The sequence below is a fragment of the Branchiostoma floridae genome, chromosome 4, assembly GCF_000003815.2.
Source record: "Branchiostoma floridae strain S238N-H82 chromosome 4, Bfl_VNyyK, whole genome shotgun sequence".
Classification (NCBI taxonomy): Eukaryota; Metazoa; Chordata; class Leptocardii; order Amphioxiformes; family Branchiostomatidae; genus Branchiostoma; species Branchiostoma floridae.
This window is the reverse complement of record NC_049982.1, coordinates 13,121,456-13,148,873: the sequence shown is the minus strand read 5'-3', so window position 1 is coordinate 13,148,873 and position 27,418 is coordinate 13,121,456. Positions and strand designations below refer to the sequence as shown.

Genomic DNA, 27,418 nt, shown 5'->3' with positions numbered 1-27,418 from the left:
GAATTAATGTGAATGCCATTTTATCTCATTTGTATGAAACACTGCTGTTTTGGGGCGCGTTACACAGCTGCTTCCACGGTGTAAACAGGTGGAAATGTTTGTCAAATCTGGTCTGTCTCTACCGTTGAAAATGTGTCTCCCTTTCTCTGGATGTAAAGTATCATTGATTTGTTTTTGTACCGAACGTCTGATTTACCTACTGAAGGTCTAGTGTCCTGCTTGTGGAGGTATAAACCCCAAAGGCCAATACATTGAACGATGTAGATACGATCGTCTGTACATTCAGTCATCAGGTCCCAACTACCCAAGGGTATTATAAACATAGACGAATGACAAAAGAAACGTGTGCTATCCTGAAATACATCAGTATGAACACTGGTTCGGAATATCAAAATAAATGACTAAAGATGCTGAAGACATCAGACATGCAAATCCGGTTGTACCTATATTGCAACTGGATGGAAAATGGAAATCCACAACAGAAGTTGTAACTATCTTCCACACTGCACCACTCAAGGGGCAGACGGTACTGGATCTGACAAGTTTATGATGAGCTAAGAGGTCGGAGGTTTTCCCTGACGCAGATCCTGGTTCAATCAACAAGACTCATTACATGTTTGCTTGTTATTAAAGGGCTTTAGAAATGACAATTTAGACCTGCAAAAGTTATGCGTTGGTCCATTTGGAACTACGCATATTACGTATATATAACAAGATGCTTTCAATGGTATCTAACAACAACTATCATTCATACTATATCTCTGAAAATATCCCCTATCCACTGCTGCGGCTTTCAGCTCTGAACAGCGCTCCAAATCTTCCGATTCTTCTTTTGAAAACAACATTTAGGGATGCCGCCGCCGAAGTGGTATTGAAGCGCAGCTTTCATGTCAGCGTTTGAAACAAATGTAACAAATTGTTAAATGTAGCCCTCGGTCGTTTTTGTGATCGTGGCGAACTCTTTTAACGCACTGAAATTCATTCAAAGACTATCAGATGGACAGTCGACTGAAGTCACTAGTACCTCTGGATCCAGAGGTGAAGTTAAAAGAAATGTTAGCCTTTTGAATCCTGTGAGAATAATATTACACATCTAGCACACGTAACGTATCGATACATGTGTTGGTTTGTGTGCAAATTTACATCTTCGTTTTTCAAAGGTTTGCTCGTTGTGGATAATGACGAGTTTTAACTCGTCTAAAACGTATTGAAATACGTTTTTACATTTACAATGGTTTCAGTTCCATTTTAATTTCATTTTGAAGACCCCATTCACACCAAAGCATTAATTTGGGTGTTCTAGCGGTGTGACCCCCTCACATGTACAATAACGATGAAGTCTTACGATGAACACTAAAGACAAACCTGCCTGTAATACACTAACGTTACCATTCATATTATCATTGCTGTGATCATTGCTACGTTTATCGAATATGTTTTGTTTCGCTGTATGTGGCACTGTTGTAATAAGCTGCTAATTCAAGTACAATGTCATATTGTCCTTGTCTTTGTCTTTATTATCAAAGAATTATAAAAAAATGGGAAAGTAAAGGTGGAATAAAAGCAAAATTCCCACTTTGGTTGCATTTGATATCGTATTTCATAGACACCCCGAGTCTGAAAGCACAAGGAATGGTCATGTAAATCAAGACAGACGTATCCACGGTAAGACGGCATGGGCGATGTGAAGAGAAAATTAGTTTTTCCACCAGACGTCAGACCTTACGATGTTTCGTGGTTGTCAAATCATCTGCTTCGATGACCCATATGAGTTTGATAGCCTAATGCCTGTGATACCGACTGCATTATTGCAGCTTAGAAGACAGAGGGCTATGAATAGAGATTGATGGAAGATTGGAGTCTGGCTATTTACAGGTCATTAGAAGACCTCTCGGAGAAGATGGGAAATTTGTCACTCCTCGTTCCGTGAGTCGTATGTTAACGTATATGCGTAGATTATGGATCTATCGCACACACACAAAAAAAGGTTGCTAAGAGTAAATGTTGCAAAATGTCTATACTTAAGTCAACGTATAGAATAATCGTTTTAAGAGTAGGAATATTCCAGGGGTATATTGATTATTGTATACTCCACTCCTATTCCATTATTAGACTATCATTATCCTATAGATAATGGTTAGAAAATAACAGAGCATAAGTATGAATTTGATTACGAATCGACATTTCTCTCGATTTTTGCCCGCTGTATTTTGTATGGCAACCATGTTCTAGGATTTAAAAAATCATTTGACATCAATACTTTAAGGATTAGTGTAATGAAATACTTCCTCCGAATCTGCGTATTTATTCATAGGAGACGAAAATGCAGGATAAGAAAGAGCAACATTGTTCTTTGTCAGACCGAGATGTTAAAACCACTGAGAGACATCAGCCGCTATCAATCATTGTACACGCTTGCCGGTTATAAAGACAAGCTGGTGAAGACAGTTTTTGGGAAGGTTAACACCTGATTTTGTAGCAATAAACAAAATCATGATAGAGCTGATATCAGACCACCCGGCAGTCGAAGATACAAACCTAAAGGTTCGTGTAGACGCCTATGTATTATTTCCGTAGCATCTATCTCGTTGAATACATACTTTTAAAAATGTTATTTATAAAAGGGAAGGACCACCAAATAGAAAACTGAAGCATCGTTAGCAGTGACCATCTAGTGATGATGGGTACTTACCATGATCATGTCATCTGGGATCTTGAGATTGTAGCCGGGCAAGATGTCCGAACGGTTGTTTATTTGCTCTATCGCCATTTCACAAGCAGGGAGCAGTCCCTGGTAGGCCGGGTCCTTCCGGGCGGTGACCGGGGAGTTTCCCTGGTCGAACATCCCGTACAGGAACAGATCCTTCGCCCTGCCCTCGGATCTTGTTCCCGTGAACAGCTCGAGACCAAGGAGAAGAGATAAGAACCACCTCATGGCGAAAGTCTGCACCCGCTCTTCTACTCTGTGGCAATAACAGAAGTCGATTTCAATACGATAAAACGCATTCAGAGTCGATCAGACAGGAAATTAGTAACAAGGATCGGTTAGGCAGTACACGTTCAGGCGCTCTGTGCCTCGGTTCTCCAGTCGGGCTGATAGGGGATGAGGAGAAGAGACCAGCGAGGAACTGACAAGTGATAGATGGGAGAGTCTTCTGAGAAGGTCTTTTAGAAAGCGCTACGTGGTTCGCGGCGGGGCACATGCGCGGCCGCAATTGGTTTTTCACATTTGCCTCCGGCGGTTCCAAATCAGCACAGGGAGGCCGTGCCACCTGCACTGATGCCTGGGCGGGGAGGGATGGTTGATGTGTTATCTCCCTATGACGTCAGTCCTGAGTTTCTAGCGCGCAGTCAGAAGTGCAGTTGTGGGTTTCTACGGGATAACGCCTTAATTGAAATATGCAAAAAAAAAAAGAAGAAATAAATGCAAAATGTACGTCGAGGTCCTTGCCCAAGAAGCAGAGATCTATTGTAATCTAATGTACGAACGGGAGTTCAACGACCTCATAATTTCGCCTAATGATGTTAACCCGTTCTAGTGACGTTTTATCAATGTTTGTCATTGGTGATGCAATCAAGGTACTGATTTAAATAAATTACATCAGCTGATTATCTTCTCTAACCGAGAAGTTATTCAAAGTCTATAAGTTATATCTCAGCAAAGAAAGCAATTGTAGCATTTCCTCATTATTAATTATGTGAACGAGACCCTCATTTGCACGATGTAAGTGTGATGATTTACTCATTGAAATCTTCCAAATGCGACAAGAGCGAAATTCCCATCGATCACGTCGCACAACTCTGTTTCTTCAAACTTAATTTTACAGTACCCGTCACGTGCTGCGACTGCGTCAACATGATGACAATGTAGCAGTGTGCGCCAGCCGTTCAGCCCCTCATTTCCCGGTGAATATCCACGTGACCCGGCTCAATGGCTCTAAAACCGCCGGTTAAGCTCCGCACGCGGCATCAGATATGTCTTGTGATGGCTCTGCCTAGAGTGGTGTTATTTTCTTGTATATTGTGTTTCCGTAGCTATAATATATGACCCCCTTCGGTCAGTACTGGTACGTGGTAAAATGCCAGTTGACATTAACCATACAACTTCAGCTATGGCTAAATAGTCCTTTATGAGAAAGACATTATATTTCAAATAGAGAACATTTGCAAGCTCAGTTCTTTCTAGGATCCGTATCCTTCTCCCTTACCCATTAGTCTGACTTCTTTAGATTGTATAATTAGCTGTCTGGACAGTGTGCATCTCCAGCTGGATCTGTCAGTTTCAAGGTCCACTCAGTGTCCTGTATCTGTGTCAACATCAAGGGTCTTCATGTCCCTCTTGCAGACGTCTTTGAAACGCAGCTGTGGCCTCCCGGTGTGAGTCAGTCAGGGAATCAGCTGGATACTGCCAGGTCGGAGGTCTTAAAGTTTAAGTTAACGTTGCCATACTAGTGCGAAAGTCAACGTACCCCCAACTTCTGCAAGTATACCAGGAATCTATTACATAGATGTTACTTCTTTGATATGTTTAGACATCCAAGTTAGATGCGCAATGTAATACTATACTAGCAGTTACTCACTGACGAAATGTAGTGAGTGCTGCCAGAAACGACTGGCCGTTTCCAAAATCTATCCAGATACATGGGTAGGTGTTACGCAGCTGCATAGATTTCGGAAACTGTCAAACTTTCATGGTACGAGGGCGGTTCAAAAAGTAATGCCACTGTTTTTATAACAGGCTCATGTTTTCATCGAAAGAGTTGAAATTTGGCACAAATGTACAAGACTATATCCTCTTAGGATTGAGATATCTCAATTTGTGGTTCAGATTTTTATGAGCAACTGAGATGATTTTAAGATGACCACACCCTTGAAAGCTTGTCAGGAGATCAGTTCCTCTAGATCTTACCATTTTAAAACTATTGTAGGAATCTGAGATTGCACCAGTGTAATAACAGATATCTATATAGATTACATGCCAAATTTCATGTTTGAACTCTCGATGGTTCATCTTTTACAGCCACTAGAATGGAGCGAGTTACTATATTACAGACAGTTTGATTAATAGCCAAATACGTGATTTGTTGAATAAAGGTTTTATTAGACTGCTTTTCTATTTGCTAAAAGATGCGAAACTCCACCGCTAATTACGCCCCTGACGACCATACTTCACACCAGGAACGAAAAAATAATAAGTGATTGTATGTAAAAGTTGAAAATAGTCATGTGGCTTAAAGAGAACTGCAACTTGATACATGTGCAATTTTAGTTTCTTACCATGGCTACAAATGATTTACAGACATTATCAATTGCACTTTAATTGATCCTCTAATTTCTTCCGACGGGATAACAGGGGTGTGGTCATCTTGAACTCAGCTCAGTCACTCAGAAAAATCTTAACAACAAATTGAGATATGTCAATCTCAAGAGGACATATTCTTGTACCTTTGTGCCAAATTTCAACTCATTCGATGAAAAAATGAGCCTGTTATAAAACCAGTGGCATTACTTTTTGAACCGCCCTCGTATAGCACCCACCACCTTTCGTCAGCTGCTAAATTGCGTTCTACCTCTTTGTATGCAGCCTTTTTTGACAGCGAATAACAAAATACCGTAAGCGACAAGCTATGTACAGGTCAGCGCTCTACCCACGCAACTGAATGACAGAAGTAGGGCATAAGTTGTTTAGTAGATGTACCTGACGTGATTGCGAGGAAATAACGTTTCGTGCGATCGAATCTCAAGTAACCAGGTGCCAATCGTATTAAGTATATTTTTGGTCTTCCATAAAAGAAGCTAATTATAGAATGATTAACTTCGTCCTTCCCCCTACCAGCTGCATTACAAGACCTCCTCAGTGTCACGAAACATGGCGGATGCTGTCCGAAACGTCTGACCGTTCCAAAATCATATCCAGTCGCTTGTCAATGACTAAATGCTATTTGGCGTTAATTACCTCCATGAAATGTCATGGAGGTTATATTTTACCCCGCGTTTGTCTGTCTGTGTGTGTGTCTGTGTGTGTGTGTGTGTGTGTAAACAACATAACTCAAGAACGGCTGGGTGAACTGGTTTCATACTCGGTGTGTTGGTAGTGTGTGATGAAAGCTGGAAATGATTAGATTTTGGACCCTCTAGCGACTTCCCTTGGTACTGCAGCGCAACTTCCGGTTTGCTATCTCGGTGTTCTGAACATTCTATGGTCACGATTTTAAGGTGTAAGATAGCTCTTGTGCTCAGGAAGAACTGACATAAGTTTGGGCCCCCTAGCGGCTAGTTTTGGGAAAGCAGGGGCATTTTTGTCAAAAACTTCTGACGAGGATAACTCAAGAAGGGAACAACGGATTTTCATGATTTTTGGTATGTAGGTACCTTAGACAATGTTGTACAAGGTAAGATACTAATTATGCAAAATAGGCGTACATTTGCATAATTAATGAGGATATTATATCATAGCAGTTTTTTCAATGTATCTCTTGTCCCGGACGTGATATGGTCGTGACATTTAGGTGGTAGATAGCTTTTAGCGTCATGACAAAGTGGGGCAAGTTTCAGCCCCCTAACATGTAATTTTGGAACTGCAGGGGCGTTTTTGTCAAGACACTCCAAAGAGGATAACTGCAGAAGGGATTGACGGATTGGCATCATATTAGGTATGCAGGTACCTTAGGCAAAGATGTTCATAATGATATACATGTTATGCAAGTGAGGACTTAATGTGCATAATTAATGAGGAAATTGTATAATTCCATTGTTTCCACTAACTGGACTTCAATAAATGTAACACATGTTAATTATGATAGGTGGAATATAAGCAGATACCAAATATGGTAATGAGGAACTTATTTGCATAATTTATGTAAAAATTGCAAAACCGCTTTATGATTAATAATGGGAATTTTATAATTGACATGTGTACTCCTGTCAATGATGAACAACACCATGCATAAATTATGTTAATGTATTAGTCAATTGCATGAAATTTACAAAAGCTCTAAATTTTCATGGAGGTATGAGGTCGCCGAACTCCAGTTATAGAATTGGTTCACCCTAATGCGATATTGTGAAATTGGACCACTTTGTGAGAGAGAGGTGGCGCGGGTCCTTTGATAGCGTGCTTTTCATCGTGCCTTAATAACTATCATTACCATAAACTCTACTAGTGGAGACTGCATTGCAGCAATGACGTGTACAGGGCAGATCTATACGTAACTCTGGGTTAGGACAAGACATAAAGCTTTGCTGATCCTTTCATATTCAACACTAGGTATGCAGCTTTTATCTGTATGAAGTTCCCCCTTTCCAAAGGTTTTTGAAGTTAGAATTGGTAACTATAGAGAGTTTATTTGAATATGCCATGGAATTATGTTCTCATTCGAGTGATTTCAAAAGATCGTCGAGTAAAAAGTTCACATATATTACAGGTAAAAGTCGAGGAAAACAATAGCTTCCAGCACTCCAGCCCCTGCTTCCTTATGCGCCGAATAGTTGGAATGAAAAGGCATCCAACAATTGACAGTAGGTTTACGAAACTACGGGTACAAAATTATACCATCCTCGAAGTGTTTATGTGTCTCTTCATAGCTGATCCAATTGCTTCACTATAACTCTACTGGATAGAAATAACGACGAAATTACGTTCGTCACCAGTACGCGGAAAGGTCCGGACCATTTGAAATGGTCAGTTGGTGGTGTTTAGAAACAACAGATACAGCTTACCCTGCGGATGAAAGGTGAACTAGCCCACGTCTGTCACAATAATATCAGTCAACCACGAGAAAATTGATATTGTAGAAATTCACGAGGTGCGTACCTAGCGTGAGGAAGGGCAGTCGAGAAACGTGGTGATCAGTATGGGAGAAGAACGACAACGTTGTCCTTTAATGTGTCACGTGGGAAACAACTTATCACATGTTGACAGCTGTGTGAGTGGTCACAGGGCCAGGTGGCTGCCCCGGTATCCGACAGAAAGTTCCCAGGAACAGGCACGACTGCACATCCGCATGTTTACCGACAACAGGCCACTGCTGAGCCAGCACTGCGACTCGCGCTCAGCGGGCAGGTCACGGCAGGGTGACGGGACAATCCGCTTTATGTTGGGAGCACGTGAGACTCCCTGTTCCTCGGCCTTCCTCGTATGCTTAGAGTTTCTCCTGCGGCGTTATTACAAACGTCCTGGATTCAGTACGGCAGCCCAGGGGATTGAATATAATACGTATGGCTTGACTATCGGCTTGTCACTGTGCATTGCCGTTTCCTTTGTGTTCTTCCCAAAGTCGCAGTGCAATTTCTGTAAGTTCAACGGTCACCGAAGGCGCTTACCGTGATGAAGACTGTTATCTGTGGGACACAACTTTTGCATAGGCCTTCCTTTAATGATGAAAAGTTAGAGATGGAGAAACAGATTACCTTTTATTGACTGTGTTAGAAACATTTATGCATAGCCATCTATCGTTTTATCTAAATACAGGGTATATCATACTCCGTCAATAAAAGGGAATCTGTTTCTCCATCTCGAGATGCGTACATGGCGTGAGGAAGGACAAGCGCGTTTTATGACGTGCTTGTCCACCACTTAAGCAGCCTTTAATTGGCATGGTCTTTTAAACAAGCAACCTTGCCGCCAGTGACATTTCTACCTTAATCGGCTTCCTTAAGATCGATAATTGACCAAATGGGAACGGAGCTATCACACGTGGTGAACTAGGACACATCCCAGGCGGCCAGTGCCGCGGTATTAATGACATTTGTGCTTCAGGATCAACTCGCCAACCGTCCCTACTGTTTGCGGGTAAGACCTGACCGCATCGTTACCTTTCGTATAAATTGGTCTACCTCTTCCGGAGGGTTTTGTTTTCTTCTTTTCTAACAAGGCCTCTCGTTTCTCCACTCTGAGGGGCCGTCTTTCATTGATGATCTCACATTAGATCAAACATACCCCAAAGATTGGCTATTTTACCCGAAATCACTAGATACCAAAAACCTACAGCATCCCTACGCTACGAAAGAATAAAGCAAATGTCAAGTGTAAAGGATACATTCTTGTAAGGTGAAGATGACAAGTTTCTTGGCACGGTGTCTTTAAGATTATCTATCGCGCTTGAGGGAATTCGAATCAAACATCAATAAAAAAAGACGCCATCTTGTGGGAAGCCCCATGTCGGTGACACGAATATATCTACGATCAGAGCGCATGTACAATCACTAGCTACACGCTGCCATGCCCAAGGCTATCCATTTGTCAGCGTTGATCCAATGTAGTCACCCAAAAGGTTAGCATTAGTGCCAACAGTAATGTCTGGGTTAAGAATGAACCATGCCTGGTAATAACTTTAGGCGTGTCACACAACGTGTAGGGATCACGATGTGTAGTCACGGCAAATATTTGCAAGCGAATTTGACAAGGCCTTTTCACATACTAGTAGTCACGACAAAGATGATTTCGTCTTTGTGGTGTAGAAACATTTGCACATTCCAACTTTGGCCATACTTTTCAACATTGTGTGTGTTGGTGGAGTGGGTTAGATGATATAGGTGTCCCAAAAATTTATAAAATGCTGCAATGAGTTTAATAGAAGACACGAGAAAGTTTCATTTGAGTGTCAGCATCAGAATGCAAACAGAACACATTGTCTTAAATTCAAACTGCTGAGCTCATGAGCAAACTACTAACAATTAGATGAAGTCACGAATCCCATAGGAATTAATAATCGCTGTAAGACAGGTAATCAAACAAACAAACGATATATCGACCAGTCGACCTGATCCTGATCTATCCTGTACATAACTCATACTGAAGTAACGGATGGTGGTTGACTGATTAGTGCTGACCCTATTGACTAACGACCATACAATCTGACCAATGCCGCCATTTTAAACGTCAACGTTGGCTATATGTTCTTAGGTAATCTGGCGAGGAGCTGCCAGTGTGAAAGGTTCTGACCGGACCGCCCGGGACTGGATTGGAATCAATATTGTTCAGCAGATGTAGGGAAAAGATACAGTTTACAGGTCATTCTTACACATTCATACAGACCTCCTCAACCTCCAAAGGACGATTTTGTTTTGGCACTCTGTTTTTAGTTAGGAAATGTTTAGTTCATTATCATTTCTTAGCTTCCACGTGTACTATGTCTACAAACTGACATACTTATATATTACATGGGGGAGATTTGGTGTAGCTTAAACGCAGAATTACCCTTTTCTGAGAAATGTATTAGTGTCTTGTAATTTCACGTCCAAAGGTTCCGATTTATCCCGATGTAACAGTAGAAGCAATTTCCAACGCCCCCAGTTGTCCCGGATATTGCATTGGAACGTTTCATGTAACGGTAAGGGTAAAATATATTGCATTGTGTCTACACTAACTACTTGTCTCTCGGTACCTTACTCCATGTTAGAGTTCAATCCCAATATATAAGATAATATAAAACAGAATTGATATCAAGATCATAAAGAACGTTATTCCTCCAGAGATTGTCTTATCTCTCGTTCTCAACTGAAGGCCAACAGATATCATGGCTAAATTGTAGAATCGGTTCCAATAATGGCACTGGAGCCTGGAATCTACTTTGGCTAATGATTAAGCATATCATTTGTGCCGTGTGAAGAATGTGCTTAGGGCAGTCAGTCGTTAACACGTCGAAATTTCTACACCTCTTGCCATCATACAATGCTCCGATGGGACAAAATGCAAGACTCCCTTGAGACAATATGGCGGTGCCCAGGGACGCTAACAAAATCAATACAGGTTTTGTCTATCGCAAATCCGTAACAATTTGACACTAACAAAACCAATACAGCTTTTGCTATCAAGTGTTAAACCTAATCTATGATATATATTGTATATATGATAAATGTCCAAATTGAAAAAAAAATTAAAAATCCACCTTGGGTGATTTGAACTCGCGATCTCTGGAGTTGTATGAACAAGACGGACCAACAATACCAAGTGAGCTAATGAAGCAGATGTGCTGATCGTACATTGCTTTGCTTCGATCGCAAATTTGTAACAACTTTGTAACAACATGTCTTAACCTGGGGTTATGTTGTACAATGTTGTGTATAGCACGATATTCCAGGCCTGAATAACAGCTCCATGATCTGACGTCAGTAGGTAACAGGTATAAAAACTCGAGGAAGATGCAAAGCTTTTGACTTTTTATGGAACCGATACACCTATACGGACGTCTATCAAGGCCCGGATTCGTTGCAGCATGCAGAGCGAGTCACACGTGTTAGACTCTCATATTGTTATGACTTATGTGCACTTCGACTGAAAAGCTTATCCGTTTGTTTGTTTGTTTATTTATTCGCACACAAGTATTACATTAAAACACAAAACGAAAACAATGGATAAAACAGGTGCAGGAGGAGGGAAAAAGCTTGTGAAGCTTATACTTAGCCCTCCTCCTTTAAACTAATCAAAATTGCTTATGATATATAATAATAAAGTAAAGTAATACATAGAATAATAATAATATAATAATAAAGTAATTAATGGTATGAATTAACAATGAATGATAAAGTAACGTAATATGTAGAAAATGATAATGATGCAATAGGGATAACCAAGTAATTAATGGTTTGACTTAACAATTAATAATAAATCAGCATAATACTTAGAAAATGATAATAGTGCAATAAGGATAATCAAATAATGGAATGAATTAAGATGATATGATTAAAAAAAATGTGGCTACTACAGGGGGCTCGGATGGATTAACAGATGGATTTTCAGATTACGTTTAAAAGTCAGGAGAGAGGAAGTAAGGTTCTTAAGGGAGGGGGAAGATCATTCCATATTTTAACACACATGTATTTAACAGACATTTGGGCAAGAGAGGTTCTGAATAGGGGGATGTGCAGATTTGCGCTTTGGCGAGTTTGATAATTGTGAAACTGCGAGGTCGAATGTAATGGTTCAGTCCCGCATGATGCAAGAACGCATGCGCGGAAAAATCCCAGAAATTGCTGTACAATTCTGGGAATTCTTGCCAATAGGACGCATAATATACTGTTAGGCTCGTCTATTAGTCGTCGCCAAAAAAACTGTACACATTCCCAAGGACTGTCCCTATTCCATTGGTCGAGGTGCAGATTATAACTGTTACATACCATTCTTCTTCCCCTTTTCCCCAATCGTTGTCAACAGTCATGTCCACACAACATGCGTTCATACAAAACAAACCACTCTCCATAAGGCCATCACTTATGTGCAAACCAGGGTAACCTTTGAACTTTAGGTAAAAGGAGTTATCCATGCAAAAGAAGAGCTCAAATGAGGTATAAAGGGCATTTTAACTCTAAAGACAAGAACATGTCAATATAATTTCCATGGCGTGAAGCTAATATAGAGAGGAGCGGCTGATTGAACCTGGGATCACAACCGTCATCAAGGGTCACTTCATACGTTACAGCTTCTTCAGATAGAAGAGTGAGAATCACATCAAGTCCAACCGTCCAGGTGCCAGATAAAAAGCCTTCAATTCATGATGAAGAGTAGAGTTAATTAGAAAGGTTTCTTCCACTAGCAGTAAAATACTCCATGCTCTGTATTACAATTTGTTTCTTCACAATAAGAGTAATACACATAAGCTTCATTTATGATTTGCATAAATTACCAAGTCTCTACCTCAAGGTACTGCACCTAGCTACGAGTAGCTGCTATCGTCGTACAAAGCCGACCATAACTCGATAGAAGTCTTGAATGCTATTACTTCACTGCCCACACAGGGCATATCACCTGTAGCTATGCACTCGTACGCAAGGCCACCAGTGGCGAGACTATCCTGTAGCCGAGTCACTGGCCGTGTTTTATCCGGTTAATAATGACTGGGTATTGAACCAACTCTTTACATGAACAATCATATCACTTTTCTTGCTAGGATTCTAAAATCAAAGTTTCTTTTGTGCCTTTGGTGACAATGAATAAACAAAGGTTCAAGCAAACTTTCCTCACAATACATTACACAGTAACGTTAAATAACTACAAGCATTTTATTTTCTACAGACGTTGTTCTTTCAAACCCGAGGAAACTTTGAAGGTGAAACTGAACGGTTCCAAATGTCTGCCAGAAGTGTCGCGTGGTCGCGTGTTCCAAGTGTGTTCAGGGGGAAGCTAAGTGGCACGAAATCTAATGAGAATGAATGTGCGCAATTTGTTCAATTTTCTGGTATAAATTGTAATAAGACAACACAAGGGTCTATACAGCACGAGACGAGGAATATTACTGTTGTTAGAAAATAGCTGAAATCAGCGGCAGTCTGTAGTCTCCAACATTTTCTCAACTGGCAACATGACCAGACTGGTGATCTGGTTGTTAAAATAAAGATGACTAATTACAAGAGCCCAAATCTGTTTTGCATTGAGTTACAGGATCCAATAGCATTGTACGCAGCAGACCATATGTAGAATATTTCTGAAAGCAAATTGTGGCAACTAAGTATAAAATACAATCAAACTAATGACCCTTAACGATGTCATTGTACGTGTTTGTCGATAACGGATGGTAGCTGGGAAACGCAATTGGCAGTGAATGTGATTACCACGGACCATAGATATTGTTGGTCCTCATGAATAGCAGCATCGATTACAAATACGGGCACAAATTTCATACTGGAGGAACTCATAGAACACGAAAAGGCAAAGAACGCATTGCCCTGACAAATTATTTGTTCTACATACAGTCAGTAAACATCGGCATTGTCATGAAGCGTGGCAGTCGTGTACAGGCACCTCTTACCGCTCAGGCAGCAATGTCAGCAGACAAGCACAGATGGACCACGGCGATGTTCTCTGTCATATAAACAGAACAGTCGTCACAAGACGGTAACCCCTTCCCGAGAGGCACATGCATGAAGGCAGCGTCCTCCAGCTGTTTTGCGTGATTCTCAGTTGATGACATTTTCTAATGAGTGGGCTGGCCTTCCCAACCACTTGTCGTACACCTCTTTACCTAATTGCGACGATTGAGGAATCTTGACTATGCGGTAATCATGCAGGTGCTACCTCTGCAACCCACTCGTCGGTTAATTTTGTGGGCCAGACCATCCACACGAAACGTACTTTGTTGTCACTCAAAGATTCGTGAAGTTCACAATTTGACAGCTGAAGGATCAATTATCCGGAAAACAGCTGCTCATTAAAGGGGTTGAAAATTGGGCAGTTGCCTGTAATTGTTGTCAAGTTCCATCATACATGCAAGGCTCCGGAGGTCCTTGTTACATCCGGCGCTAGATTAACTAACACTGGCCGATTTCTAGCAGTGACTCTTACTGAAGTTCTTCATTGTGGAGGTTGTGACAGGAAAGTCAAGGCTAACAGCTGTAGGGTGCCCACCTCTCATATTCTCGATACAGCGACTGTCTGTGCTACAAAAAAGACACCTTTGTGGATAAACCAACCCTTTCGTCTGAAATTGAATGAAGCATAGAAATACGATTATATCTGCCTTACAAAGTTGAGTCCGAGGACTAATCCGCAAATTCCACGCGAGATCCTGCAAATCATGAGCTGCTTCCTTGACGCCGGTTCAATTTTACGCTCTCCTGGAGCCATTCTGATTGACGTGGGAACCACAATTGGAGGGAATGGAGCACAAGAGCAGTCAATATGGAACGTCTTGGGTGCACGTGAGGCTGATTACTGTTACTTCTAATATTCAAAACGATGTGCAACTGCTAAGGAGTTGTCCACAATGAATACAACGTTATGATTCCTGGTTATGACGTATTAGATTTGGGGACCAAAACTGCAACATCCACATCTAATAAGTCACATAAACATGACAGAAATATCGAATTCTAGACATGATTGATTCTTACCCAGTCGGAATAGAAAGTTATTCTGAAATAATAAAAAAGGAAAAACGCAACTTCGCATACTCATATATAGAAGACACCGCCACCCCCAATGTGCGGTGCGAAGTCCCGTTGTTCTTGTAAAACAAATGTATAAATTTATATCAACGTGTTGACTTATTCACATCTATAGATATTGATATATGTCTGTTTATATGTACTGTAAGTAGTTGCTTTAGACCTTACGAAAGTCGCTGTACTTTTGTTGTGTCAATAAAGAATTCTGTCAAAGGACTTGTGGAGGATAAGAAGTATGATAAATACGAGCCACCGATTGCCTTTGCCCAACCGTTGATCTAATCGTGCGAGGTGCTGTATGGGGTTAGAATAAGGCTAGGGGTCAAGTTGTTTATGACCAGGCCCCAAATTTCTTGTCGTCTATTGACACTAGATGTGTTGGTTTCGTCATGATACATTGTACATGTGCATTATGTAACTACGGGTGGAGGCACGTGGCCTTGTGGTCAGGGTTGCAGGATGTTGACTCAGAATCTGGAGGTAATCCAGACAAGGCCTTTACACCAATTTACCACGTGTGTGTACCTAGCTTCCACAAATGACGTTTGTCGGTTAGAATGTGAAATAGAGGCCGATTGTTGAGCATGTACATCGAGCACGTTAAAAAACCCACCCCTTTTATCTAAAAAAGAGTAGAGTTCCATCCCGTTGTGAGTGGATCAAACAAATCTCTTTTCCAGCTTGTACTGTTCAGTACAAACATGGTGTGTTACACCATTAGGCGGTTTACCGGGCATGTAATACAATTAAAATAGACAAATAAAAAACAAAGGGTCTTTGAAAGGCTTTATGTCCGTTGCAACATGACATGTGAGTGCTATGTAAATATTTCCCAAAGCAGAAGGTTATCAGCGTAAAGGAGACTTTGACGGGCACTCTGAAAGCTGATCAGTGAGGAACTCTCTAGCCTGTTTGGAGCGCAGTTATGTGGGCTTTGCGTTTAGACTCACATCCTTTCATCAATAACCATCAAAGAGTTATTTTGCTATACATCCGATATCAACGTCAACTTCGGAGACGTTGTTTTTACCAACCAATCTTATCATAAACACGGAGGAAAAGTTTCACTTCTCAACCTGACAACTGAAATTGACAATTTGTTCACATCTCTAACATACAAAACCCATCCAAAGGACCGCGGCAAATGGAGTTGACAGCCATCTAGACCAAATAGGCGGGAGCTTTCATGCACGGCTCACATGTGACATGCCGCGACCTGTAGCACAGGAAGAAGAATGGATCAGGCTGATGAAGGCTTATGATGGCGCTGCAAGGTGTCGCGGAGTCGTGACTCGCAGGGAATCTCATTCTCCAACCGACTATACATGCTCACGTCGGCATCAAAAACCGCTGATAACGTAAAGGGCGGGAATACACAAACATGTTTACATCGGCTCTCAAGGCAAGAAACGTGCCAATGGTGACAGGCGTAACATCGTAAATGTTTATATCAATTGCAGACATTGTAATGTTTAAGAAAATCTGATTTCTACATTAAATGCCTAAAAGTAACGTCATGTAATACCCCCGGAGGTAAATGAATACATGTATACTAGTACTTGAAAGGATGAATGGAATATTCCTTTGAAGAGAGACATTTTGTCTCTCATTCATTCCTACAAACGGAATACTTCCAAGCGAACTAAAAAGACTTAGTCTTCCTGTTAAGCAAAAATACAGTAGAGCCTATCCTCCGTAATATCTAATAAATGTACTCTAACAGCCATGTGTAATTATGATAAAGTCAATGGTAACACGATTGTTGCAATGTAATGAAATCAAAGAATAAATCAATATCAATGCCCTTGATGGTCTAATTTATACGTCTAATGATTCCAATTAGAATCTGCATGATCACATGCTATCATCCCGAGTTTCTCCGCGGCTGGCGCCAGTCTCCAGCTCCGCGGGTGCCTAGGTGATGTAAATCGCTCCAATCTGTCTTGATTCTCTTCTACCTTCCATCGCAATCGCATTAGATTGCCAAGTTACAAAAACAGGAAGGCAGACAGTCATTAGGACTGCTATCGGAGCTATTGGCAAAGCCTTTAACGAACGTCTTCTCTGCAATTAAATTTGGGGGCATTACTCTAAAAGATTCAGGGACGTGTTTTCAACGTATTGTATGATTCGGTCATGATGAAATTATCAATTGTGGAAAATACAGAATCGGGGTAGATGATATAACATGATTAAGGGAAAGATGGCGTTCTCTTGTGTGTACGTAACTCATATCGCTAGATGGTAGCACATATATCGAAAAAATATTGCATAACGATCCTTGCTGCTTCCTTTTGTAATCTGTATTATCTGCTTATTACTCTTTCTTCGATGTTTGGTACAGTAGTGTATTGGTGTCTCACAGCCCCTATACTATGTTTTATGTCATACCTGTGACGCGAAAACATTCGATACGGGTGTTCCGGACCGGGCCGTACGTTTCCGTATCGCACAGGTTCGAAAGGCGTATCACACAGGCTCTATTCGAATAAATCGAACTGTTTCGAGCGGGCCGAATTGGCAATTCGAATACCTGATTCGGACGTTGAAACATTGCTGTTACAACACTTATTGTTCGAGGGCACTAAATTTGTTCAACTTCTGGCGCATTTCGCATCAAAACATGGGTTTTCTTAGGTGGGTACCCTCCGGCCTTCGGGCGATCCGACCCGCGGTTCGGGCTGATACCTTGGGCGATACGGAATACACCGTGTTGTATTCTATATTTGTACATACCACGCACATACTACTTTTAACATTACTATGTAAAGGATGAAATATAATAGATATTAGGATTTTGATGTAGTAAACTATAACGAACAACTGATCAACGTAATTAATCATTTAATCATCTTTTTACGTCGGAAAGTGGCATCAGCTGTAACGTAATTTGAAACTTAGCAGGCATCATAATGTCTCCTATTCTGTAAGTCCTGAACTGGTAGGCTTCAAACTGAACAAAATGATATAGAATGTTAGCGAAACAATTCTAGATAACGCGATGAAGCTGTTGCTATGGGCTACCTAACCTCCGAACAAAGCAGCACTTACTGCATGCCTGTGAGAGTGAATACTTGTAGCTGATGCTGTTGATAGTCATTTTCACTACTCAGGTGTGGAGACCAGCGACCTGTGCGTTCATAGCTGGCGGCAAACATGCACTTAAGTGGACTTTAAAAGAAGCTCATACGATACATTTTGCATTTGAGGGAGACTTCAGGTTCACGTACTTAAGTAATTCATCTTGCCTTTGCTTCCCAAACGTGTCATTGAAATATACTTTCTTGAAACGAAAAGGGTTGTTGCATATCTCGCCTGTGTATCTCTGTCTGTAATGTACGCCAATCGTCGTCTGCCGTCCTCACGGATGACGTTATGAAATAGAAGCAGCGAAAATTGATATCTGTGGGACATCAAGTATCGACCTTCTCAGATTCCCAAGCGTGGTTTCCCAAGGAGAAAGAGGTGAAACATGAGAAGGTATTCCCTCTCGAAATCAGTGGTCAGAGTTTGTACTGTTCGTCACAGTTTAATGCTACAGATATTGAACAATGCTCAACACTCTTTCATAAAGATGGTGCCATCAGCACTGCTGTGTTTCAGCTTTGGAATGTCGTGATTATTGGTGATTAATGTACTATGTATTGACTTAATGAACATAAACTAGAAAAAAAACTTTCAGGAGGCTCTTTTTATTTATTTCATTCTCTCTCTCTCTCTCCTTCTATCTCTCTCTCTCCTTCTCTCTCCTTCTCTCTCTCTCTCTCTCTATCCTTCTCTCTCTCTGTGTGTGTGTGAGTGTGTGTGTGTGTGTGTGTGTGTGTGTGTGTGTGTGTGTGTGTGTGCGCGCGTTTATTATACAGACGGATTTCACGTATGAAAGGTACTCATGAATGACTACAAGTTAATGCATAATCTATCATGGATTTTCCGTCGAGGAATCAAGTTGATGATCACGATTCTTGGCACGTACAAACCTTACAGACAGCATGGATTACACAACCACTACCTGGATAACGACGGGAACACCAGGTATTCATTTGTGTGTGACTTGTTTTCTATTGTTGTATGTCATATTAGCCTGTTCATAACAACCAGCTTATTAAAATCTTAACTATCCATAACAAGACTTGGTAGACATACTCCGTGAAATAGATTAATCATGAAAATAACTTCCACCTTTACATAATGTATGCATGAATAAATGTGACTTCATTGTACGCACATGTCACAAGTATGCATTGTGTGCATCTTTGTCTCAACAACCTCAAATACACATCAAATCATGATTACCGGGATTCTGTCTTTAACTGCCCTCTTTATAATATATGTAAATGGAGGGATATCTATAAATCTAAATGATGATTGTAGATCGTATGTGTGAGCCAAATTTACCGATGGTGATGTGTACCTTTCGCTAACTGACATATCTCACAAGTGAAAAATGTTCTGCACTTTTACAACTGATGTAAAAGTGCCATACATGTATGCATGTACTTCAACTAGATCTCTATTGCATATAAATTCACAGCTAGGTCATAAAAGCCCTCTCCAACAAGATTTCTCCACTGTTACTGACGAAAAACAATGTTGTTTGAAACGTCTGACCGTTTCCAAAATCATATCCAGTTACTTGAGTAACTACTTTCTGGCGTAGGTATATCATGAAAAAGACCTTAAGTATAGATTTTTCAATCATTAATTATGCAACTTATGTCATAATTTGCCTGACTTGCAATATGCTGTGTACATCTTTGTCTAAGCTACCTGCATACCGAATATAAAGTCGTTCCGTCTTGAAAGATTTTAACAAAAACGTACCCGCAATTGCAGAGCAATCTGGTAGGAGGCCCTAACACCACCACATACTATAAACACTACCTCCATTTTTATGGCGGTAATAAGTACGTTCGTGGCGGTCTTCAATCGTTCCCAAATAGGGGTATACAGCAAAAACGTGTTGGAAACGATTTCTAAGAAAAAAGCTATATTTGACAGCTTCTTTAGTTAATAACGATCAAACTAGCGGGTATCTAGCTTAAGCAGATGCTCTTCAGATGTTCATAGGTTCCCTGCTGTAATTAACACAGCCTGACTGTCTGACTGTCACGTTCAGTTGTCAATCAAACCTGCACCAAGATACCATGAAGCACATCGTGGTGTATCTGACAGGAGCGAGGGAAGGGAAAGGACGACGACTACCATTATGTACTGACCAAAACTCTACATTTGAATTTTGAAAATTCGGCTGAGCTGTAATGTACCAAGAACATCTTTTATCAAACGATAAAATCCAAAGTTTTAAGAGAATAATAAGAAACGATTCAGGAGTTGATGCTTTCAGATTTTGAAACCTTGCTGAAAATTGTTGAATGTAGTGTGAGAGCATAAAAAAGTTTCTGTCACACATAACCCCGTTAACGAATGGAAAAGCCCACGACTTTGATTAACCTCTGATAACGCATTTGACAATGGTTTCCGTGCAAGCGTTGCTCATTAGTCTGGCACAAAAGCCATCTGCAAAGTACATTTCCTCCTTGTAATTGTATCCTAATACGCACAGTTTTAGCAGGGTGACATTAACGAACTGACAAGTGGAAAGAAAACAAATTCTGAGTTATCGAGATCCCTCAAAAGAAAGGGAGATATAGCCGTGCATCTGTGCTATTGTCGGGTACTTCCGGGAATGACGGCCTGTGGATTGTCATTATCCCTATCTAGAAAGGGATTTTTTTTTAATCCATGTTGCCAGAGGGGGGGGGGGGGGCTCTTTTTCAGAACATATAGGAATAAAAACGCATAATACGGTATACCAACAGTTGGGTGTAGGGCCCAGTACATCGTACGGGTGCAATACGTACGGGAAAGGGTTTTGCTAATTAGGGAGTGGACACACTGTGTCGACAGGCGTTTGGGGTCTTACCGGGCCAAGAAGACAAAAAGAGCGAAGTCAAGTAGCCATTTGTACCAAGTGTCTATAGTCAAAGGTACAGATACAGTTAGCCTTGATTACATGGAGATGAGATGTTAAAACGCCAGTGGGAGTCGGATAATCCACCAAACAGATTCCTTTGTAGCATAATTGACCAAATACCATTGTCTTGAGTATTGCCAGTTCTCATGTCTCCATAGACAAACAGGTCCAGGCTCAGGTCCGGACCTGGACTTGATCCTCTGGACTGAACAGGGCCTATAGCTAACTTTTTTGTACGGGTACATCCCCCTACCAACAATAGATTTTTTTCTGTTCTCTCATATCTTATTCTTTGACTTTCGATTTATTTGTGTATTTATTTGGCATTAGTTATCTGTTTTCTGATACTTTGTTTTAATCTACGGCATATATGTGCTCATTTTACCATTTGTACTTTTTTTTGCAAAGGGCCAAAAATTGATGCGAGCTTGGATGGCATCCATATAATCAAATCAACATGGCCTAACCCCAAAACCCCAAAATCTGTGTCTTTCATGTTTCAGTTGTATTTATTTGTTCCGACTTGTATGTCTACTTTTCTCTCTGTAAGTTGTTTTTTTTATTTCCTTGTATGTATATGTGAAACTGGGCCCTATTGAAAACCAGTGTATTAGCAATGAATAGGCTACCCAGGTGCTTGAAAATAAACAAAACAAAAAACAAAACCCCAAAAAGTGGACTAAAAACGTTCATATGAATATGGTCAACCGACACCCCTAGCGTACTATTGACTCTATATTCGTGTTGCCATGGCAACGGGTTTCTGAAAGGCAAATTTTACAAAAATGACTAATTTGGGTTTAAACAATGGGATTTAAAAATTTTCCTGCTTAATCAAACTTCTTTTCATATATCTTTAATATCTAACACATTAAGGTTGAACATTTGTAATTAAATATTCATAAATTATGCTAATGAGATGACGTAATTGGTCAAAATCCAAGATGGCCGACAATATCATGATGAAAAGTATAACCAGCTTTAATATTTTCACTCGGATTTTATCACTACTTGGTATTTTCTTATAGAAAACATGTGAACGTTTTTAATTCATTTTCATGGGGTATTAGCGTTATATGTTGGAAAAAATTATCATTTCAGGTTGATAATCCAAGACGGCGGATAGCTAAACTATAGATGACGCCATTTTATGACGTCATTTTGACGTCGTTGCGTCGGCTTTTAAAAACAGAAGTCTTATAACACTTAAATATTGATAAGAAAGCTTTATTGGTAACTTTTTGTGTGAAATATTTAGGTATTATGGGAATTCCCCGTTTCAGCCAAAAAAAATCAATAAATGACGTCATAATTGCGTCATATTACGTTATAATGATATAAAAATTTCAGGAATCATAAAACTCGACAAGCATATCAGCCCCTGCAAATTTGGTGATCGGACGGTAAGCCGTTTTGAAAATACGAAGGGGGTCGAATGAGCCAGTCTAGGGAAAGCCAAAAAAAATGCCAGTCTGGATACAGTTAACTGTGGGGTCACTGCATTCCCACTACATCTTAACTCAAACCACCGAAGTCAAGAGCCTTTCAAACGAGCACATAATCAATCTGTGACTTAAAAAGATTGCCCCTAGCCATTTAAAGCTAAACATTAGCATGCTACCATCGTGACAGTAAGAACTCTGGCCCCGTTCTTGTTATCCCCCTTTTTATACTCTAATCCTCAAGGCGCACACACAAACTTCCATCGTAAATACATCCTAACCAGAACGAATCGCGGCCGGCCATCTTCCAAATGTTACACAACAACGGCCACCATATCAGCTTTAATCAGTTTTAGCTCTTGGTAGAAGTTGGTGGATCTCTTTGTGCTAATATCATATCAATCGCTGAATTTGTTTTAGACCCTTGAAAGCTGCCAGAAATTTACGCAACTAGTACTGTTGCATTATTCTTGAATCTTTGAGATGGTGAACTGACTGTTCATGTACCATACTCTCTTTCTATAGGGTTTATTCAGTCACGTGATCCTCCCCCTAGCAACGAGCGAAGTCGGCCATTTTGGTGTACCACAGTCAGCCCACCTGCAGTGGGGCCCTATGCAACTCGCCGTAAAAACATTTCTTGAGGGGAAATGTTGCCAGGCAACGGTATCGTTAGTTGTGTCGTCACGTCACGCCGTTGCTTCGAGACAAGATATCAAAGAGAATTGTTGTTTGGAACATTTATCACCTCCATGTTCCACGGGTTCTGAAGGCGGCGAAATCAATTGAAAGGAGAGAAATCAATCGCCCCCGGTAATGCTTAGGTCACAATTTCAGACAGGAGCCCTGTCAGGCCGTTTAGGTTTTTTTTGGGAGGGGGGGGGGACTTTAGCTTCCGGGCTATTTTTGGGCTCGGCAGGGCCCTGGAGGAGTTTTATTTAACTCTACGACAAATAGGCGCCGTTACCTATCCGTGAGAACACCGAGAGGCACTCTCGCGGTTTCCGGTAGTCCGAGATAATTTTGTGGCTTCGGAGCCCAGCCGGGGCTACACCCCTGGCGGGCACCGGTCCAATTGAGACTGTGCCGAAGTATAACAGGGAAGCAGAACACGATACAGCATGTTACAGCATGACACTAGAGTTCATGACATTTAAGTGTACTTCAGCCCAATTGATGTCTTTATTGTCTGAAACTGTGTAATCATTTGTAAAAGTACCTTTTCTTAGCGACATTCGTTCAATTTTCCTCCAATCTATGCAAAAATTGCAATTTTGTTGTTACACTGCAAATTGATACCTGAATTATCACTATACATGTATCTAGATATAAATCATTCACAAGACTATTAATGCAATATCCTGTCAATAGTCTCATTTATGGACACATCCTGTCAACAGTTCCCTAAATGTGTATTGATATCAGTTCCTGTCCACACACCCGCCCTCTATGACTCCTGGCTTGAAAGCGCCGTCCCACAGTAACGTAAATCACATGTACAGTTTGATGCCTGTTCCGTGGCTTACCCCGCTACCATTGCAATCTCTGATATTCAAGCACTGTACTCCTTTGGATTTTAGGTTGGACGCATGAAGGGACATCATGGATTTGTTTGTGCCCGCGGGCAATAATATGCTAATTATGTAATACAATCTACCTTCCAATGTGCACATGGACACGTAGCTCACGCGGCTCAATCGAATCTTAAGCCTGGGGCACAACCCGCCGTACGTGCAATTTGTCCGTACGTTTTTTGTGGAGGCCACGTCCGCCACATATTCCTGAAAACGTGGGGAACGACTGGCAAGAGCAGGGAGGGAGTACGTCAACGCACGTCACTCGCACGGTTGCGCAAGGTGTAAGTACGTGGTCTGCACGCCACGCCTGGCGGAGAGCGGTTGCGTTCATCGTTCGTTGCGCAAGTGGTAAGTGAGTTGCACGTGCGAGTGCCACGTTAACGTATGCAGGCCCTACTTACACGTGCTGCTTACGTACGGTTTCCTCACTCACTCGCATGGTGTAAGTGCGTGCAAGTGCGATGAACGTAAGTTTTTCGGAGATGTTTATATAGGACGACCTTTCAAGGTCCTAGCGGCTGCCTCCAGAAGTCCTAGCAGCTACCTCAAGTAAGATGCCACCCATTCCACCGCAGAGACTCCGGATTCTGATGCTGCAATACTAACTACAAGAGCACTTGACCGTGAGAAAACTTTAATAAACTAACGGAGCCAGTGCGTTGGGCGCCCATTGGCTGTACAGGGCAGGCGCGTCGCCCGTACTGGCACGTACGGAGGGCGAATCCGCAGCCCGAACGCAGAGAAAGTTCTGCATGCACTTAAATTTCTACGGCGCGTCTGCGTGCTCCCAAATCCGTGTGATTCGCCACGTGTTCGTACGGAGACGGTACTTACCACTTACGGATACCAAAAGATTGCCCACGTTTTGGCACGTAGACAGCACGCACTTGCAAGTACGGCGGGTTGTGCCCCTAGCTTTAGCGGGCTCTTCAGACGGTCGCCCTATTTGCTCGGACGTTCGTAACCTGAGCGTAAATTTTCCCTCCAACCCTGTCCCCATTTTATTTTATCAACCATTGATGGGTGGATTGGTTCCCTACAATCTAAAAGTAAATAGATAAAATGTTATGACTTTATCACGACTTATACGACTTTGTTGATCTTTGTTGGTGTCGGGCATCTGTACGTCATGAGACCGAAGGTCAGCCAAAGACAGGAACTCTGTCATAGACGGGTTCAACTCTTTAGAATATCGCTTTCATGGACATAGAGAAATGTACTTTCCGAACAGGGTCATGGTTGGGATCAAGCAGATGTGAAAAGGTAAACGTTAACGTAAATATTCATGTCAGACAAGACGGAGGTGGGATACCTGGGCTTGTCGGGCATGCTTAATTTGTCAGACAAGACTGGACCTTTTGTATTCTAAATTTATCTAATTGCTAAATTTGTCGGACAAAACGAATATGGGATGCCTGGGCTGTCAGGTTTGATTCGCAGTTTGGTTACACTGGAGTATAGCTTGCTTTGGGTAAGAAATTATTGGGAAAGTATTAGGATAAGGGAAGTGCATTAGTGTTTATTGTGGCCGTCAGGTGGGATGCCAAAGACGGCAAATTTTTGTTATCACGAACAGGCGTATGCCGACTCGTGTTTATCCCAGTTGTGTTACTGTAGGTCTGGCGTAATCTCCAAGCAGATTCCTCAGCCGGCAGAGGGGTAAATTGGCCACCGCGGTGGCCAATTTTACCCATCTGCCGGCTGAAGTCCTTCCCCAGCTTATGTTACTGTTTTATGCCACCGGAGGAATCTGCTTGGAGATTAGGTCTGGCGGGTGCCGATCCATGTTTATCCCAGTTGTGTCACCATAGGACTGGCGAGTGCCGATCCGTGTTTATCCCAGTTCACCATAGGACTGGCGGGTGCCGATCCATGTTTATCCTAGTTGTGTCACCATAGGACTGGCGGGTGCCGATCCATGTTTATCCTAGTTGTGTCACCATAGGACTGGCGGGTGCCGATCCATGTTTATCCTAGTTGTGTCACCATAGGACTGGCGGGTGCCGATCCATGTTTATCCTAGTTGTGTCACCATAGGACTGGCGTGTGCCGATCTGTGTTTATCCCAGTTCACCATAGGACTGGCGAGTGCCGATCCGTGTTTATCCCAGTTGTTACTATGTGACTGGCGTGTGCTGATTCGTGTTTATCTCAGCTGTGATACCATAGGACTGGCGAGTGCCGATCCGTGTTTATCCCAGTTGTTACTTGTGACTGGTGTGTGTTGATTCGTGTTTATCTCAGCTGTGATACCGTAGGACTGGTGAGTGCCGATCCGTGTTTATCCCAGTTGTTACATGTGACTGGTGTGTGTTGATTCGTGTTTATCCCAGTTGTGATACCATAGGACTGGCGAGTGCCGATCTGTGTTTATCCCAGTTGTTACTTGTGACTGGTGAGTGTTGATTCGTGTTTATCTCGGTTGTGATACCATAGGACTGGCGAGTGCCGATCCGTGTTTATCCCAGTTGTTACTTGTGACTGGTGTGTGATGATTCGTGTTTATCTCGGTTGTGATACCATAAGACTGGCGAGTGCCGATCCGTGTTTATCCCAGTTGTTACTTGTGACTGGTGTGTGTTGATTCGTGTTTATCACAGCTGTGATACCATAGGACTGGCGAGTGCCGATCCGTGTTTATCCCAGTTGTTACCATGTGACTGGCGTGTGTTGATTCGTGTTTATCACAGCTGTGATACCATAGGACTGGCGAGTGCCGATCCGTGTTTATCCCAGTTGTTACTTGTGACTGGTGTGTGTTGATTCGTGTTTATCTCAGCCGTGATACCATAGGACTGGCGAGTGCCGATCCGTCTTTATCCCAGTTGTTACTTGTGACTGGCGTGTGCCGATCCATGTTAATCTCGGTTGTGATACCATAGGACTGGCGAGTGCCGATCCGTGTTTATCCCAGTTGTTACTATGTGACTGGTGTGTGTTGATTCGTGTTTATCTCAGCTGTGATACCATAGGACTGGCGAGTGCCGATCCGTGTTTATCCCAGTTGTTACTTGTTACTGGTGTGTGTTGACTCGTGTTTATCTCGGTTGTGATACCATAGGACTGGCGAGTGCTGTCCACACTCCCGCCCTCTATGACAGCTCAGTTTTCATTGATTTTCCTGGCTTGTAAGCACTGTCCCACAGTAACGTAAATCACATGTACAGTTTGATGCCTGTTCCGTGGCTTACCCCGCTATCATTGCAATCTCTGATATTCAAGCACTGCACTCCTTTGGGTGTATTGTTGACTTACTGTACTTTTTAGAGGCTCAGCCTGTGACATCTCGAGACATATTCCTTATCTTCAGGAGCTACTGTAACAGCTGTTCCTGGAGGATGTTCTCTCGCTTCCCCCACAGTTACTGTATCATTCCATGTCTGTCATGTGGCACCAGGCTACTGACCCCGATATCACCATCTTTGATTTTGTGTCAGTCAGTATGATTTTTCATTCTGTCACCAAGTCATCTGTAATCTCTTTGTCGAACTTCAGAAGAAAGCGTTTATTCACACCAGATGCGGCATTGCTGTCATTGCTGTATC

General features: G+C 41.8%; 1 protein-coding gene across 2 annotated transcripts in view; it reads right to left on the bottom strand.

Moving 5' to 3' along the window:
• LOC118414736 (gamma-aminobutyric acid type B receptor subunit 2-like) overlaps positions 1–27,418 on the bottom strand; it is a 52,603-nt gene that overhangs the window by 22,811 nt on the left and 2,374 nt on the right. The window contains exons 1-2 of one of the 2 annotated variants that reach the window (XM_035818948.1): positions 13,746–14,044; positions 2,693–2,963 (exon numbers count right to left, since the gene is read on the bottom strand). In XM_035818948.1, coding sequence (XP_035674841.1) covers positions 2,693–2,935 — 243 coding nt within the window. In that variant the 5' untranslated portion in view covers positions 2,936–2,963; positions 13,746–14,044. Of the gene's footprint in view, positions 1–2,692; positions 2,964–13,745; positions 14,045–27,418 lie in introns of those variants that run through there. The other variant, XM_035818947.1, reaches the window with a different exon arrangement.